The 18,195-nt window shown below is 46.3% G+C and overlaps 1 protein-coding gene and 1 long non-coding RNA gene across 4 annotated transcripts in view; one reads left to right on the plus strand and one right to left on the minus strand.

The window, feature by feature from the left end:
- Positions 1-15,507, minus strand: part of LOC134927389 (uncharacterized) — a 253,695-nt gene extending 238,188 nt beyond the window's left edge. The window contains exons 1-2 of the long non-coding RNA XR_010177629.1: positions 15,456-15,507; positions 6,814-6,939 (exon numbers count right to left, since the gene is read on the minus strand). This is a non-coding gene — a long non-coding RNA (uncharacterized LOC134927389). The remainder of the gene's footprint in view (positions 1-6,813; positions 6,940-15,455) is intronic.
- Positions 1-18,195, plus strand: part of LOC134927387 (ATP-binding cassette sub-family B member 5-like) — a 215,993-nt gene that overhangs the window by 80,596 nt on the left and 117,202 nt on the right. For all 3 annotated transcript variants that reach the window (XM_063921764.1, XM_063921761.1, XM_063921762.1), the window contains exon 2: positions 9,288-9,391. In XM_063921764.1, the coding sequence (XP_063777834.1) occupies positions 9,288-9,391 (104 nt within the window). The remainder of the gene's footprint in view (positions 1-9,287; positions 9,392-18,195) is intronic.

Raw genomic sequence — 18,195 nt, forward strand, 5'->3', positions numbered from 1 at the left:
CAGGATCTTTGCCTCTCATCCACACTGATTAACTGCTCCCAATCTCAATTACAGGACTTTTTTTTTTTAGACTGCTCTCTGCACTCTGGTACTCCCTCACATAACAAGACTTCCTTCCAGGCTTCAAAACATCAAGTGTTCCTTGAAAACCACCCACATAACTGCCAGAAGCTATTATATATATTTCGTACTGTACCATCCGTGTGAACTACAATTGGGAATGGTAACCTGTGCCAAGCATAGCGGTACAAAGCGAGGCACCTTGCATGTTCGCCATGTACACTAATTGGGTATCCATGGGCTAAATATATAAAATTTACACCCCAAAAAGATTTTAAAAAGTCATGTCGACCTTTTTCATGTGTCGTCCATTTCCATGTCAAACTTTTGGTTGTATCGAACTTGTGCAAGCCTACTTTTTGCAGTTGAGCTTTTTTCTGTTGACCTAATAAACCATACCCAAACTTATTACCCTTGCATTCTGACTGTACCAGTAAGCAATATGTAACTTGTAAGCGTCCCTCTCTGTCTGTTAATACCTATTTCTCTGACGTCCTAAGTGGATGCTGGGGACTCCGTCAGGACCATGGGGATTAGCGGCTCCGCAGGAGACAGGGCACAAAACTAAAGCTTTAGGATCAGGTGGTGTGTACTGGCTCATCCCCCTATGACCCTCCTCCAAGCCTCAGTTAGGTTTTTGTGCCCGTCCGAGCAGGGTGCAATCTAGGTGGCTCTCTTAAGGAGCTGCTTAGAAAAAGTTTTTAGGTTTCTTATTTTCAGTGAGTCCTGCTGGCAACAGGACTCACTGACTTAGGGGAGAGAAGTTCAACTCACCTGCGTGCAGGATGGATTGGCTTCTTAGGCTACTGGACACCATTAGCTCCAGAGGGAGTCGGAACACAGGTCTCACCCTGGGGTTCGTCCCGGAGCCGCGCCGCCGACCACCCTTGCAGATGCTGAAGATTGAAGGTCCAGAAACCGGCGGCAAAAGGCTTTTCAGTCTTCATGAAGGTAGCGCACAGCACTGCAGCTGTGCGCCATTGTTGTCACACACTTCACACCAACGGTCACGGAGGGTGCAGGGCGTTGCTGGGGGCGCCCTGGGCAGCAATGTATAATACCTTATTCTGGCTAAAAATACATCACATATAGCCCCTGGAGGCTATATGGATGTATTTAACCCCTGCCAGGTCTCAGAAAAACGGGAGAAGAAGCCCGCCGAAAAGGGGGCGGGGCCTATTCTCCTCAGCACACAGCGCCATTTTCCCTCACAGAAAGGCTGGTGGGAAGGCTCCCAGGCTCTCCCCTGCACTGCACTACAGAAACAGGGTTAAAACAGAGAGGAGGGGCACTTATTTGGCGATATGTATATATATATATTAAAATGCTATAAGGGAAAAACACTTATATAAAGGTTGTCCCTGTATAATATAGCGTTTTTGGTGTGTGCTGGCAAACTCTCCCTCTGTCTCCCCAAAGGGCTAGTGGGGTCCTGTCCTCTATCAGAGCATTCCCTGTGTGTGTGCTGTGTGTCGGTACTTGTGTGTCGACATGTATGAGGACGATGTTGGTGAGGAGGCGGAGCAATTGCCGGTAATGGTGATGTCACTCTCTAGGGAGTCGACACCGGAATGGATGGCTTATTTAAGGAATTACGTGATAATGTCAACACGCTGCAAGGTCGGTTGACGACATGAGACGGCCGGCAAACCAATTAGTACCTGTCCAGGCGTCTAAAACACCGTCAGGGGCGTTAAAACGTCCTTTTACCTCAGTCGGTCGACACAGACACGGACACTGACTCCAGTGTCGACGGTGAAGAAACAAACGTATTTTCCTTTAGGGCCACACGTTACTTGTTAAGGGCAATGAAGGAGATGTTACATATTTCTGATACTGCAAGTACCACAAAAAAGGGTATTATGTGGAGTGTGAAAAAACTACATGTGGTTTTTCCTGAATCAGATAAATTAAATGAAGTGTGTGATGATGCGTGGGTTTCCCCCGATAGAAAATTATTGGCGGTATACCCTTTCCCGCCAGAAGTTATGGCGCGTTGGGAAACACACCTTAGGGTGGATAAGGCGCTCACACGCTTATAAAAACAAGTGGCGTTACCGTCTCCAGATACGGACGCCCTCAAGGAGCCAACTGATAGGAGGTTGGAAAATATCCTAAAAAGTATATACACACATACTGGTGTTATACTGCGACCAGCGATCGCCTCAGCCTGGATGGGCAGCGCTGGGGTGGCTTGGTCGGATTCCCTGACTGGAAATATTGATACCCTTGACAGGGACAGTATTTTATTGACTATAGAGCATTTAAAAGATGCATTTCTATATATGCGAAACTCTGGCATCAAGAGTAAGTGCGATGTCCATATCTGCCAGACGATGTTTATGGACACGACAGTGGTCAGGTGATGCAGATTCCAAACGGCACATGGAAGTATTGCCGTATAAAGGGGAGGAGTTATTTGGGGTCGGTCCATCGGACCTGGTGGCCACGGCAACAGCTAGAAAATCCACCTTTTTTACCCCAAGTCACATCTCAGCAGAAAAAGACATAGTCTTTTCAGCCTCAGTCCTTTCGTCCCCATAATATCTGCCCAGGGATAGAGGTAAGGGAAGAAGACTGCAGCAGGCAGCCCATTCCCAGGAACAGAAGCCTTCCACCGCTTCTGCCAAGTCCTCAGCATGACGCTGGGGCCGTACAAACAGGTGCGGTGGGGGGTCGTCTCAAGAGTTTCAGCACGCAGTGGGCTCACTCGCAAGTGGACCCCTGGATCCTACAAGTAGTATCCCAGGGGTACAGATTGGAAATTCGAGACGTCTCCCCCTCGCAGGTTCCTGAAGTTTGCTTTACCAACGTCTACCTCCGACAGGGAGGCAGTATTGGAAACAATTCACAAGCTGTATTTCCAGCAGGTGATAATCAAAGTACCCCTCCTACAACAAGTAAAGGGGTATTATTCCACACTATATTGTGGTACTGAAGCCAGACGGCTCGGTGAGACCTATTCTAAATGGAGTCACTCAGAGCAGTGATAGCGAACCAGGAAGAAGGGGACTATATGGTGTCCCTGGACATCAAGGATGCTTACCTCCATGTCCAAATTTGCCCTTCTCACAAAGGGTACCTCAGGTTCGTGGTACAAAACTGTCACTATCAGTTTCAGATGCTGCCGTTTGGATTGTCCACGGCACCCCGGGTCTTTACCAAGGTAATGGCCGAAATGATGATTCTTCTTCAAAGAAAAGGCGTCTTAATTATCCCTTACTTGGACAATCTCCTGATAAGGGCAAGGTCCAGAGAACAGTTGGAGGTTTGAGTAGCACTATCTCAAGTAGTTCTACGACAGCACGGGTGGATTCTAAATATTCCAAAATCGCAGCTGTCTCCGACGACACGTCTGCTGTCCCTAGGGATGATTCTGGACACAGTCCAGAAAAAGGTGTTTCTCCCGGAGGAGAAAGCCAGGGAGTTATCCGAGCTAGTCAGGAACCTCCAAAAACCAGGAAAAGTGTCAGTGCATCATTGCACAAGGGTCCTGGGAAAAATGGTGGCTTCTTACGAAGCGATTCCATTCGGCAGATTTCACGCAAGAACTTTTCAGTGGGATCTGCTGGACAAATGGTCCGGATCGCATCTTCAGATGCATCAGCGGATAACCCTGTCTCCAAGGACAAGGGTGTCTCTTCTGTGGTGGCTGCAGAGTGCTCATCTACTAAAGTGCCACAGTTATGCATTCAGGACTGGGTCCTGGTGACCACGGATTCCAGCTTGAAAGGCTGGGGAGCAGTCACACAGGAAAAAAAATTTCCAGGGAGTGTGATCAAGTCTGGGGACTTCTCTCCGCATAAATATACTGGAGCTAAGAGCAATTTACAATGCTCTAAGCTTAGCAAGACCTCTGCTTCAAGGTCAGCCGGTATTGATCCAGTGGGACAACATCACGGCAGTCGCCCACGTAAACAGACAGGGCGGCACAAGAAGCAGGAGGACAATGGCAGAAACTGCAAGGATTCTTCGCTGGGCGGAAAATCATGTGATAGCACTATCAGCAGTTTTCATTCCGGGAGTGGACAACTGGGAAGCAGACTTCCTCAGCACGACCTCCACCCGGGAGAGTGGGGACTTCATCGAGAAGTTTTTTCCACATGATTGTGCACCGTTGGGAAAGACCAAAGGTGGACATGATGGCGTCCCGCCTGAACAAAAAACTGGACAGGTATTGCGCCAGGTCAAGAGACCCTCAGGCAATAGCTGTGGACGTTCTGGTAACACCATGGGTGCACCAGTCGGTGTATGTGTTCCCTCCTCTGCTTCTCATACCAAAGGTACTGAGAATTATAAGACGTAGAGGAGTAAGAACTATACTCGTGGCTCCGGATGGGCCAAGAAGGACTTGGTACCCGGAACTTCATGAGATGCTCACAGAGGACTCAGGGCCTCTGCCGATTAGAAGGGACTTGCTTCAGCAAGTACCATGTCTGTTCCAAGACTTACCGCGGGTGCGTTTGACGGCATGGCGGTTGAACGCCGGATCCTAAGGGAAAAAAGGCATTCCGGAAGAGGTCATTCCTACCCTGGTCAAAGCCAGGAAGGAGGTGACCGCACAACATTATCACCACATGTGGCGAAAATATGTTGCGTGGTGTGAGGCCAGGAAGGCCCCACGAAGAAATTTCAACTCGGTCGATTCCTGCATTTCCTGCAAACAGGAGTGTCTATGGGCCTCAAATTGGGGTCCATTAAGGTTCAAATTTCGGCCCTGTCGATTTTCTTCCAGAAAGAATTGGCTTCAGTTCCTGAAGTCCAGAAATTTGACAAGGGAGTACTGCATATACAACCCCCTTTTGTGCCTCCAGTGGCACTGTGGGATCTCAACGTAGTCCTGGGATTCCTCAAATCACGTTGGTTTAAACCGCTCAAATCTGTGGATTTGAAATATCTCACATGGAAAGTGACCATGATGTTGGCCCTGGCCTCGGCCAGGCGAGTGTCAGAATTGGCGGCTTTGTCTCACAAAAGCCCATATCTGATTGTCCATTCGGACAGGGCAGAGCTGCGGACTCGTTTCTCCAGCGTTTCATCTGAACCAGCTTATTGTGGTACCTGCGGCTACTAGAGACTTGGAGGACTCCAAGTTGCTAGATGTTGTCAGGGCCCTGAAAATATAGATTTCCAGGACGGCTGGAGTCAGGAAAACTGACTTGCTGTTATCCTGTATGCACCCAAAAAACTGGGTGCTCTTGCTTCTAAGCAGACGATTGCTAGTTGAATGTGTAGTACAATTCAGCTTGCACATTCTGTGGCAGGACTGCCACAGCCAAAATATATAAATGCCCATTCCACAAGGAAGGTGGGCTCATCTTGGGCGACTGCCCGAGGGGTCTCGGCTTTACAGCTTTGCCGAGCTGCTACTTGGTCAGGGGCACACCCTGGCTGAGGAGGACCTGGAGTTCTCTCACTCGGTGCTGCAGAGTCATCCGCACTCTCCCGGCCGTTTGGGAGCTTTGGTATAATCCCCATGGTCCTGACGGAGTCCCCAGCATCCACTTAGGACGTCAGAGAAAATAAGATTTTGCTTACCGATAAATCTATTTCTCGTAGTCCGTAGTGGATGCTGGGCGCCCATCCCAAGTGCGGATTGTCTGCAATACTTGTACATAGTTATTGTTACAAAAAAATCGGGTTGTTATTGTTGTGAGCCTCTGTTCAGAGGCTCCTACGTTTGTCATACTGTTAACTGGGTTTAGATCACAAGTTATACGGTGTGATTGGTGTGGCTGGTATGAGTCTTACCCGGGATTCAATATCCTTCCTTATTGTGTACGCTCGTCCGGGCACAGTATCCTAACTGAGGCTTGGAGGAGGGTCATAGGGGGAGGAGCCAGTACACACCACCTGATCCTAAAGCTTTAGTTTTGTGCCCTGTCTCCTGCGGAGCCGCTAATCCCCATGGTCCTGACGGAGTCCCCAGCATCCACTACGGACTACGAGAAATAGATTTATCGGTAAGCAAAATCTTATTTTTTATTTTGTTCCCAATTGTAAAAACCAATAGATTATGCTGGTGCCTCGTAAATAAATGTTTTTAATAATAATATGTAGAAATCAAAAACAGAGGAATTTATTCACCACTTGCATTACATATATCCTCTAATACTGCTAAAACATAAAATAAAAAAATCCATATCACATTAGAGAGAAAATCCAGCAGCACAAGGCTGGAATGGTGATCCTGTAAGAAATTTTTTCAGGGGCCGATTCCCTTTGAAACTACACATGACATACATTACACTCAATCCAGTGTTAAGGTTACTATGTTCTGCCATAAAATGTGAAGCACTTTAGAACATCAGTAAGACAAGGCAATGTTCTGCAGATCCCCATAGAGATAACACTCTGCAATAACACTTTAAACAACTACAGGTTTTGAGAAAATAGCACACATTGGGCGGCATTCAATTCTCTTCACCCCCCTCCGCACATGTTCTATTTCAGCTGAGGGGTGAGGTATCTTCATTTCAGCTTGCTACCCCCGCAGTAGCGAGGCGCCCAACCCTTTATGCAGTTAATCCTAATTACTATGGGCGCGATATTCGCAATAATGGGGATCACTTTAGAAAGGAGATTAGGCGTGATATATCATTTGAATACCACCCAAAGTACTTTTTTTAAAGTGTAATTTAGTGCAAAGCAATAAAAAACCATGTTAATTTAGTTAACTTAAGTTTCACACATCTCTTAAGAACACACTTAAATGTCAACACAATGGGGAAGGGGGGGAGTTTGTGTACTTACCCTCTACAGGTGTCAGGATTCTCGCTTTCAGGATGCTGGGGTCGGTCATGTGACTGCCTGGATATCATACTGAACCCCTGTGCTGCTGTATTTCATACACCCACTGATACAGTATACTTGGATCAACTGAAATTTCAGCAGAAATTACGTGAAATGTAGCAATAGCTAGTCATTTGCAGAGCTTAATACAGTAAAAAATAGAGGTGTATTTATTCATACAGTAATTAGAGGTGTATTTACTTCATACAGTAAATAGAGGTGTATTTAGAGGTGATTAAAAATATTGGTGATAAAGAAAAATTGTGGAAAAAAACACATTTTTTCTCGGGCAAAATGTTGCCGCTAATAGGAGAGCCCTTTAATGAACATAAGCTGTGGGGCAAAGCATGGGATATATCATTGGTGAGTTTATGAGTAACATCCTATGACATTTTTAGAATGCCAGTTTGCACAATATGTACATAATTGGCTGAGAACTAGTGTCACAGGATTTTTTGCCTTCACCTACAGCTACTTTAATTTTTAGTCCCTACATTTTGACAGTAGACTCATTACACACTGATGAAGCTGCTGAAACGGACCCTGAGGCGGAGAAACGCGTTTGTGGGCATACCAGAGGAGTTGTGAGTCAGGAGAGTACTCTCCATCATCTGCTACTAGCATTCGTGTGGCTCTTAAACCCTCATTACCGGCTGGTGAACTGTTTTTTCCTTACCCCAGTGCACAGGGGAAGGAATGTTTTTATTATCAGGCTGGTTCTTGTAACAGCCATCAAGGATAAAGCTGCTAGTGAGTGCTTCTGCTAAACGCACTCTAGTCCTTGTGGAAACGCATCACATCGTAACAAATCACATGATTATATGTGCCTCACCTAATTAACCAAACTAACTGTGTGAGAAGTGGCTGGCTAAAGGTTGTAGCTTAATAGAGAGCATTTGCCTAATGCAGTTCTTTCTGGACTGGATCTAACATTGCCGACTAACTTTGATTTATACCTCCCACAAAAGGGAAAGTGGTTGGAGGTTTTTCTGCACACTGCCTCTAATTAACAAATGTATACATAAGGGACTTACTGGGTACAAATTAACCCATTGTGCAGTTGGAATTGGAAACATACTAACATATTCTTCAGTCTTTTAATGGAATGCATGCATGCCTAACCTACTAATTATTGATTAATTCATTGTGAAACCTATCTGATTTTTTCTTATATATATTTTTATTATCTGATTGGAGGTGCAGACTAGTTTATGCATATCGTGATAAAAGTACAATACTAATGCATAGGAAAGTGTATCAGGTAAAAGCAGTGATAGGTTATTAATTAAGGGTGACAATAGAAGTATATTATGTGTGATGATTTAGGAATCATGTCATTAATTGTTTTATAATTGTTATACTGGCCAGTATATGTTTGTATTTATAGCATTGTATTTTTTATCAGTAAAGAAAATAATTTCAATACTAAAGTGAATAGCGCTTTCTCATTTTTTGTTTGTTGTATTCTGTTGTGGAGGGGTTAGGATCATCCCTCAGAGTGTAGCTGCTTTTCACTTTGGGAAGTGACAGCGCCAGGTGCAAATTTGTATTTCAGTACTTTAATTTTTAGTCCCTACATTTTGACAGTAGACTTCTATTTGAGGTATATTTGCTAATTATCAGTTATCGGAAACATGCACTAGAGCCAAAAAACAAATATATCCTCTCCCTACTACAAAATTTGCCATCTTGGAAGTGAAGATCGCTGCTCATTGGTATGGGTAAATGTCATTTATGCTACATACTGGCCTGGGTGAATGTAGTTTGTAAAACATACTGGTCCGGGTAAATGTAACTTACGCTACATACTGGTCTGGGTAAATGTGGATAGAAGAGATACGCCAGTACGGTCATATGTAATACAGTAAAGAAAACTTGAAAAAATCCAATCATATCATAATTTATATTCTGGATATCCTATTTTGTTGTCTGTGGCCAGGTTTAATTAGCCACGGTAATTTATCATGTGAGGAACAGGGTGGTAGCCTGTGGCTTCTACACCTGAGGCTATTAAATTACAACCCCTTTTCGTCATGTGGTAAATTTGCAGCTAATTTGCGTTAATCCATAAATTCTGGGATCAGTGTCCTGAGCTATGATTTCACATGTTTGCGGCACCAGCGATAATCGTACTACCCATGAATTGCTGTTCAAGGCTCGAACAGAAATCCACGTGATGTACAGCCTGTGACTGAATAACGCTGGAAAATTACCACTGCTAATTAAATGCGGCGCTATGGGTCATGACTAATGTTGCTATATTTGTATGGTATTTTGCCATTTAATGTCATATTTTATTGTAACCTGTGTTAGTATTTATATATGTATATATTTTGTTTGTTTGAATTTGATTTTTAATCAATTGTTTAATAAAAGGTATAAAAGTTAGTTTTTAAAAGTTTTTATTGCATATAATAATTTTTACCATTCTTCAGTGGTTGACTTGGTTTTCCAACAAAAGTACTGATGTCAAAGAAACAGATGCAGAGATCAACAACATTCACCCTACAACACAATCTTTACTTGATGGAAGTGAAAGGTATGTATAATCTATACATATAATAAAACTGTAAGAGATGTGTGTGTACATAGCAAATTTACGTTATTATTTTTTTGAGAAATATACTTCCAGCAGGGCCGGTTCTACACCTTGTGGCGCCCAGTGCGTAAGTTTCCACGGGTGCCCCCCCCCCCCCTCACACACACCCAGAGGCAAAACAGTTAGTGCACGCCCAAGGCGTGCGTAAAAATAAAGGGGTGTGGCTTCATAGGGGAGGGGCGTGGCCACAGTTATGCTCCCAGTAGTTGTGTCCCCTGTAGCTTTGCCCCTAGTAGATTTGCCCCCAGTAGTTGTGCCCCCAGTTGATTTGCCCACAGTAGATTTGCCCCCTGTAGCTGTGCCCCCAGTATATTTGCCCCCTGTAGCTATGCCCCCAGTAGATTTGCCCCAGTAGTTGTGCCCCCTATAGCTATGCCCCCAGTAGATTTGCCCCAGCAGTTGTGCCCCCTGTCGCTGTGCCCCCAGTAGTTGTGCCCCTTTTGCTGTGCCCCTTAGTAGCCGCTTACAAACACACACACAAAAAAAACAATACTTACCAGCCCCGCTCTGGCTTCCCGACCGCTGCTGCTGCTGCTGCTCCGTCTGGCCGCCCGCGGCTCCTCTCTATGGGAGAGACGTCATGATGTCAATCCCATAGCAGCGCCGCACAGACGCTAGAGGTCAATAATGACCTCTAGCGTCACACAGCCCACGGTGTCTGCTCTGCTGCAGCCTGGGAGCGGGGTGCAGGTAAGCGCCTGCAGGGTGACTGCAGCCGTGCCCCCAGGCCTCAGTGCCCCGGACGCAGGCACTGCTTGCCCGCACCAAGAACCGCTCCTGACTTCCAGGGACTGTTTATGAACTATGGAGATGAAAACGTGTTTTCGGAATTTTTGTCTGTCTGTTTGTTCTGACATCACAAAAAATACTGGATGAATTTGGATCGTGCTTTCAATATTGTATAGCTGACCCAGAAAGAAATTGAGGGCTGTATAATGTCGATGTGACATCAGGGAGAGGAAAATAAAGGCAAAACCAGACACTTGACACTTGACATGCAGTGTGAGGGCTCCTCAAGTCCAAAGTGACTAGGGGCAAGATGTAATGACCCCTGAGATCGCCGTAAGTGCGAGGGGCCGGGTGATCGCGGGCGGTTTTTCTCTTACGTCCTAGAGGATGCTGGGGTCCACATTAGTACCATGGGGTATAGACGGGTCCACTAGGAGCCACTGGCACTTTAAGAGTTTGAGAGTGTGGGCTGGCTCCTCCCTCTATGCCCCTCCTACCAGACTCAGTTTAGAAAATGTGCCCGGAGGAGCCGGTTACAGCTAGAGGATCTCCTAGAGCTTCTTTAGTTTTATTTTTTTTCTAAGAGTTAGGTAGGCACAGGGAGGCTGCTGACAACAGCCTTCCTGCATTGTGGGACTTAGGGGGGAGTAGTGTCCGCCCTGCGGGGTTCTAGCCACTATCTCCGCTGACAGGACACTGAGCTCCTGAGGGTGATGATCGTTAGCTGCCCCAGGCGACCACTCACTCCAGCAGCACTGCCGCCACCCCCTAACAGAGCCATAAGATTTTGGTGGCGAGTGAGTCACCGGCCCCCCATAGCAAGCAGGGAGCCGGTGTGAAGATGGCGGCACCAGGGTGGGAGTGCAGTATTAACTGCACTCCGGAGGCTCAGCGGTACATACTGCGGCGCTGTGAGGGGCGCCCTGAGCCAACGCCTATACCCTACACTGGTCACCAAGGCTGTCAGGGACCTCGGTAACGCTGCCAGCACAATTCCTCAGGCCAGTTTAAAGAACTGAAGAGCGGGAAGCAGCGCCATGTTCAAGGGGCGGAGCTTCTCCTCAGAGCGAACCTAGCAGCGTTCAGCGCCATTTTCCTGCCTGCAGATCCTGTACAGAGACGCTAACAGGGAGAGCTGTCCCTCCAAGCAACTCCAGCTATCCTGTGCGGTACCACGGGGTTGTAGAAGGGGGGGGGGGGGGGGCTGTGTAAATACTGTGTAGTCTATTAAGGTACACAGTAAGCGCCAGGTAGTTGTATTATATCTACCTGTATGTGGGTTGGCTCCAATCTCTGTGTTTCTCTGTGGCATACTTGGGGGAAACTGTGTCTGACATTTCCCTGTGTGTTTGTTGTCTCACATAGCCATGTCTAGGGACTCTGTGTCTTATGCTGCAGAGGACATTTCCTCTCAGGAGGAATCCATTCCATGTACATAGGAATGTAATGTCTTGTCTCAGATCCCTATTAATGAGCCTGAGTGGTTAACCTCTATTAAGGGTATGATCTCTCAGACCTCTACTAGGGTAGCTCATACTGAGACTGAAACTCAGGTTTTAAAGAATTCTATGGTGGTTTGGTCAGGTTCTGTTCCTGTGCCATTAGAGATGTGTTACATATTACTGACACAACACCTGAGCAGGTTGAGGAGGCTTACTTCACAGACAATAAGAAAGCCTCGCTAACCTTCCCTGCTTCTAAAGAATTAAACGCTTTATTTAAAAAATCCTGGGAAAACCCGGAGAGAAAAATTCCAGATTCCCAAAAGGATTCTGGTTGCTTTTCCCTTCCCTGAGGAAGATAGAAAAAAATGGGAAAACTCACCCATAGTTGACGCATCTGTTTCTAGACTGTCGAAAAAGGTGGTTTTACCTGTCCCTGGATCTACCGCGTTAAAAGAACTGGCTGATCGTTAGATTGACACTACGCTCAAATCCATATACACTGCTTCAGGGGTGGTGCTGAGGCCTACTATTGCCTGCGCATGGATCTCTAAAGCTATAGTAAAGTGATCAGGCATGTTACTAGAGGATTTGGATTCAATGGATAGAAGTGACATTTAATTTTTTTTACGTAACATACAGGATTCTGCGGAGTTCATGTCATGGTGGAATCCATGAAGGACCTGTGTACGCTGACTGCAAGGATATCTTCCTTGTCTGTCTCGGCTCGCAGGGGACTTTGGCTACACCAATGGTCTGCAGACGCGGAATCCAGGAGAAGTGTGGAGAACCTATCCTACACAGGTCAGGCTATTTGGGGAAGCATTGGATGCGTGGATTTCCATGGCAACCGCGGGTAAGTCACCTTTTCTTCCCTCAGCTATGCCTTCTACAAAGAAACCCTTTTCTTCATCTGCATCGCAGTCCTTTCGGACCGGTAAGACAAAAAAGTCCAAGCCTCCTACCACCTTCTTTAGAGGTGGGCGGGCAAAATTCAAAAAGCCTGCACCCGCATGCTCCCAGGACCGGAAGCCTGCTTCTGGTACCTCAAAATCCTCAGCATGACGGTGGACCACACAGCCTGGAGGATGGGCTGGTGGGGGCGAGACTCAGACGTTTCAGCCACGTCTGTGTGTTGTCCGGCCTGGATCCCTGGATGCAGGATATTGTGTCCCAGGGGTACAAACTGGAGTTTCAAGAAACCCCACCTCACTGATTCTTCTAATCAGGCTTACCAGCTTTACTGACAGACAGATCTGTCCTATTGGAAGCTATCTAAAAATTGGAAAAGTCAGAGGTTATTGTTCCAGTTCCACCTCATATGCACAATGTGGGTTACTATTCAAACCTTTTTGTGGTACCGAAACCGGATGGTTCTGTCAGACCAATTTTGAAATTGAAATCGCTAAACCCTTATCTAAGGGAGTACAAATTCAAAATGGAGTCTCTGAGAGCGGTGATCTCAGGTCTGGAGGAGGGGGAGTTTCTGGTATCCCTGAATATCAAGGATGCGTATCTCCACATTCTTATTTGGCCTCCGCACCAGGCTTATTTCAGATTTGTACTGTTAGACAGTCACTATCAGTTTCAGGCACTGCCATTCGGTCTCTCCACGGTGCCGAGGGTGTTCAATAAGGTGATGGCAGAGATGTTGGTTCTCCTCCGCAGACAGGGAGTGAAAATAATTCCATACCTGGACGATCTGATGATAAAGGCGTCGTCCAGGGAGAAGCTGTTGCAGTCCATTGCTCTCACGACTCATCTGCTCAGGGTCCATGGTTGGATCCTGAACCTTCCAAAGTCACATTTGGAGCCGACAAGAAGATTGTCTTTCCTGGGGATGATCTTCGACACGGAAAAGCAGAGGGTGTTTCTACCAGTGGAGAAAGCGTTGGTGATACAATCAATGGTTTGGGATGTCCTGAAGCCAGCCCGGGTATCGAATCATCAGTGCATTCGTCTTCTGCGGAAGATGGTTGCCTCTTACGAGGCTCTGCAGTTCAGAAGGTTTTATGCTTGATCCTTCCAATTGAATCTCCTAGACAAGTGGTCGGGTTCTCATCTACATATGCACCCGATGATACGTCTGTCGCCGAATGCAAGGATTTCACTCCTCTGGTGGCTACAATTGCCTCACCTTCTGGAGGGCCACAGGTTCAGGATTCAAATAAACACAGACTGTGGAAACTTCACACGACTTAAAGCATCTTGGATTGTGTGCCTCTCCATTCTTCCTCCATACTCTGGGACCTTGGTTTCCAGTCTGTGTTGATTTGGGGAGCCATGCCATCTGCTAGTGTTGGTCCACTGTGCTTTATTACGTCCAGAGTCAACGCAGCCATCTACCAGGACATTTTAGAGCACTTCATGCTTCCTTCAGCACACAAGCTTTATGGAGATGCTGACTTCATTTTCCAGTAGGACTTGGCACCTGCCCACACTGCCAAAAGTACCAAAAGCTGGTTCAATGACTGTGGGATTACTGTGCTGGATTGGCCAGCAAACTCGCCTGACCTGTACCCCATAGAGAATCTATGGGGCATTGCCAAGAGAAAGATGAGAGACATGAGACCGAACAATGCAGAAGAGCTGAAGGCCGCTATTGAAGCATCCTGGTCTTCCATAACACCTCAGTAGTGCAACATGCTGATAGAATCCAAGCCATGCCGCACTGAGGCAGTAATTCATTCAAAAGGGGCCTAAACCAAGTACTGAGTACATATGCATGATTATACTTTTTCAGAGGGCCAACATTTCTGTATTTAAATTCCTTTTTTTAATGATTTTATGTAATATTCTAATTTTCTGAGATTTGGGATTTGGGGTTTTCTTAAATTGTAAGCCACAATCTTAAAAATTATAACAAATAAAGGCTTGAAATATTTCACTTTGCATGTAATGAGTCTATATCAGTGACGTGCGGTGAGGTAAATGGCTGGGGAGGCACTGGCAAGTATCAGAGCCAGATTTACACACACATATATGAACCTGATAGAGGAGCATGTCAGGGAGGGCTGCATTAGGGGGGTCATTCCGAGTTGGATTGCTCGCTAGCTACTTTTAGCAGCCGTGCAAATACATAGTCGCCGCCCATGGGGGAGTGTATTTTCGCTTTGCAAGAGTGCGAACGCCTGTGCAGCCAAGTGGTTTCAAACACATTTTGTACAGAACAAGACCAGCGGCGCCCCCACCCCTCTCATGTAAAATAGGGGCAGTGCACGTCGTAGGCGCGTGACAAAAATATAGGGGCATGGCTTCATGGGGAAGGGGTGTGGCCACAAAATAAAACTAATTCATATTACGGTGCACAGTAGTCTCCATTATTCAAATTACACCGTAAAGTAGCGCCACTACACCAGGCAAAGCCCCGTTTACACATTACGGCAGACAGTCCACCTTTTTACACATTACGGCAGACAGCATCCCCTTTTTACACATTACGGCAGACAGCGTCCCCTTTATACACATTACGGCAGACAGCGTCCCCATTTTTACACATTGCGGCAGACAGAGTCCCCTTTTTTACACATAACGGCAGACAGCGTCCCCTTATTACACATTGCGGCAGACAGCGTCCCCTTATTACACATTACGGCAGACAGTCCCCTTTTTTCCACATTGTGGCAGAGACCCATTTTTTACACATAAAAAAAAATCCTGAGATCATGTGCTGTTAGCAGAGATAACAACCTGATCTCAGGCACTGAAGCCTCGGCTGCTGGGGGAGATAAGAGAGAGATGCTTTGAGTAAACCCCCCTCCCCCTCCCTTCCTCCCCTTCCCAGTTCACTCGATCAGTGTGGAGATCAGGCAGCAGGGAGAGGAAGATCTTACTGTGGCCACGTTCCTGCAGTACAGTTGTTCACCTCTCCAGCCCAAGCCAGTGGGATTGCTTGTGAATAGCACCAGTCAGGGGAGGAAGCTGTTGCATTGCATCATGGGAGGAAGGGGCGTGCCTTGAGACCCTCTCAAACCACGCATGTCAGAGCTGCCTCTTCTGGCATTGTTTTCAATGCAGAGTTACAGCCTGGCGTGCGGCTCCGCCCCCAGCTCCGCCCCCTAGCTCCAAGCAGTTTCTGGTTACCAGAGGGAGGCAGAGCTATTGCTGCCTCTCCGCTGTCCCTATGAACGAGCAGTGAGTGCAGCAACTTCATACTGCAATGGAAGCAGCTGATGTTTACACTGATCTGTATTAAAACACAGATCAGTGGAAAAATCAGCTGTTTTCATTGCAGTTTGACAGGTGAGGCTCTGCCTCCCCTGACTGCACGTCCCTGGTCTATATAATATATTAGTTTCACATTTTAAGTTGACTTACTGAAATAAATGAACTTTTGCACAATATTCTAATTTTCTGAGTTTCACCTGTAGTGATTGGGTTAAAAGATTATGATACTTGCAATGATTGTTTCACAATATATACATGTTAAATATATTCTGTTTATATGATTAGTAAGTGGCTGACGACAGAAGATGAATATACTGTACATTAAGTAATCTAAAAAAAAAAAAAACTAACACCTAACACTTAGGGGAGTATCCAATTATCCATGGTAATTTACAGCAGATAATGGATTTGCCAGGTGCTATCCAATTAACCCAGATGCCGGCACGTATGCTTTGTGTGCCTCAGGCACGTGAAGAATAATCCGCAATAACAGCCCCATCTTTCCGCAATAACACATGGGTCCGGATACTTATCCAGGAGTCCATATGTTATCACCCGAAAACAGGAATTTTTTTGTCCAATAATAATGGACTATAACTGGATAGCCTGATGACAAAAAAACAGTTTCCGGCTGAAAAATTAGTATTACTAATTGGATACCCTAGTGTGTTCACATTGAAACAAGATGGTTTAGTTAAAAGGGGTGCATACTGTATGTTTGATTACTCATCACATCGCCTTTGGGATGGAGGCTGGTCTGTATCTTCCACATTTGTACCTGGCAGGATTTTGGACGGAATCACATTCTCTAACTCCTCCTTATAGGACATGTAGTGGACATGTACTGCATGGCCACCCCCTGTCCTCTGCTCCTCGTGGAACTCCTCCGCCATTTTCACTCTAAGGACCAGCTTAATGTCATAAAAAAATTTTTTTACATTTTCAACATCACGGTCGCAGGAACTCACGGCATTGAAGGCATCAATGATGGCCTTCCACATCGCCTTCTTACATGACTGGCTGGTCCTGTGTGACTGTGCGCCAATAAGTTGATGAAACACTGGCACCATAGCATGCACCAGTGCACAATTCTCTTCGTAACTAAAGCACACATTCCTGCTAGTCAGTGGTGCAACTAGTGAGCAGTTGGCCCAGGTGCGATAAAATGCTTTGGGCCCCCCCCCTCGTTCCATCCAAGTCCACCCCCTCACCCCTGGAGAGGACACTGGAGAGGACACTGCGCTTCTGCGGCTCCCTCCTCCACCTCCCTCACCTCCTTTCTTCCCTCCCTTCACCACCGTGGCCGCTGCGTCTCTGCTGCTCCTCTCCTCGGTGGGTGTCAGTGGCCCGCAGCACACAGCAGCATTTAATGAGTCAGTTTGACTTATTACATGCCGCGCTGGATTTGGGCCCCTTGACAGTGGCGGGCCCCAGTGCAAGGCACCGCTTGCACTGGCGGTAGTTCCGCCACTGCTGCTAGTGTATGTCTTCCCTGGGAGAAAGACAGCAGGATCCTCCTCCTCCTCACTACTGTCCTCCTCCTCACTTTCAGGACAATGACCTCCTCATCCTGGCTCTCTTAACCCCTAGCTCTCAGCCTGAAAGACATAGAAGCAACTAGCAAAGTATAAACTCTCACTCTCAGCAACAAAATTCCTCCACTCCTCCGCTGTCTCTTTCCAAAACCTACTAAAGCACAAAATAGCCAAGGTGAAACTTATAGAGGGTGTGTGAAGTACAACTCAGATGACTTTTGGGGACCAGTTGATCACTTTCTTATAAGCTGAGCAGCTCGCGTAATATAACTCGCATTCCAATATGGGAGATTCTTGCAGGCTTCCTCGTGAGAAATCTTGCATGATGTCACATGCGAGTTACTTGGAACGCGGAAATCTTGCACCCTATTACATTGTACAAGTTGCAGAACAAACTCGCACCGAATTTGCAGCGAGTAGATGCGAGATTGTTCTCTTGCAAATAAACTCTTACATTCTGCCCAGATGTTGGGGTGACAGGGCATTCTTCCATAGGAAATGTTCAGTGACTGTAAGCCATGCTTACCTTCTTAAGTTGTCCTTAATAGCCCTCATCTCTCCTTTCTTAGAGACACCCCTCCATTGTGTCCCTGGCATTGGAGCAATAATGAATTGTTCTGGTACATTTGGATCTGCCGCCACAAATTACTTTACTTGTGGTCCTTTTAGGAAGTGTCCCTTTCTTTGCAACCCCTTTAACTTCACAAAACAACTGGTTCTTAAATATGCTATGTGTATAGATGTACAACCATGGGGCTGTTTAATTAAATTATACTGCGCTCTCTGCTCTGACTGCTGACACTGTGTTGCCCTACAATGCTGTGCATACGGCCTGGAAATCCAAAATAAGAAATGTATACTTGCTTAGAAG

The sequence above is a fragment of the Pseudophryne corroboree genome, chromosome 5 (genome assembly GCF_028390025.1).
Source record: "Pseudophryne corroboree isolate aPseCor3 chromosome 5, aPseCor3.hap2, whole genome shotgun sequence".
NCBI lineage: Eukaryota > Metazoa > Chordata > Amphibia > Anura > Myobatrachidae > Pseudophryne > Pseudophryne corroboree.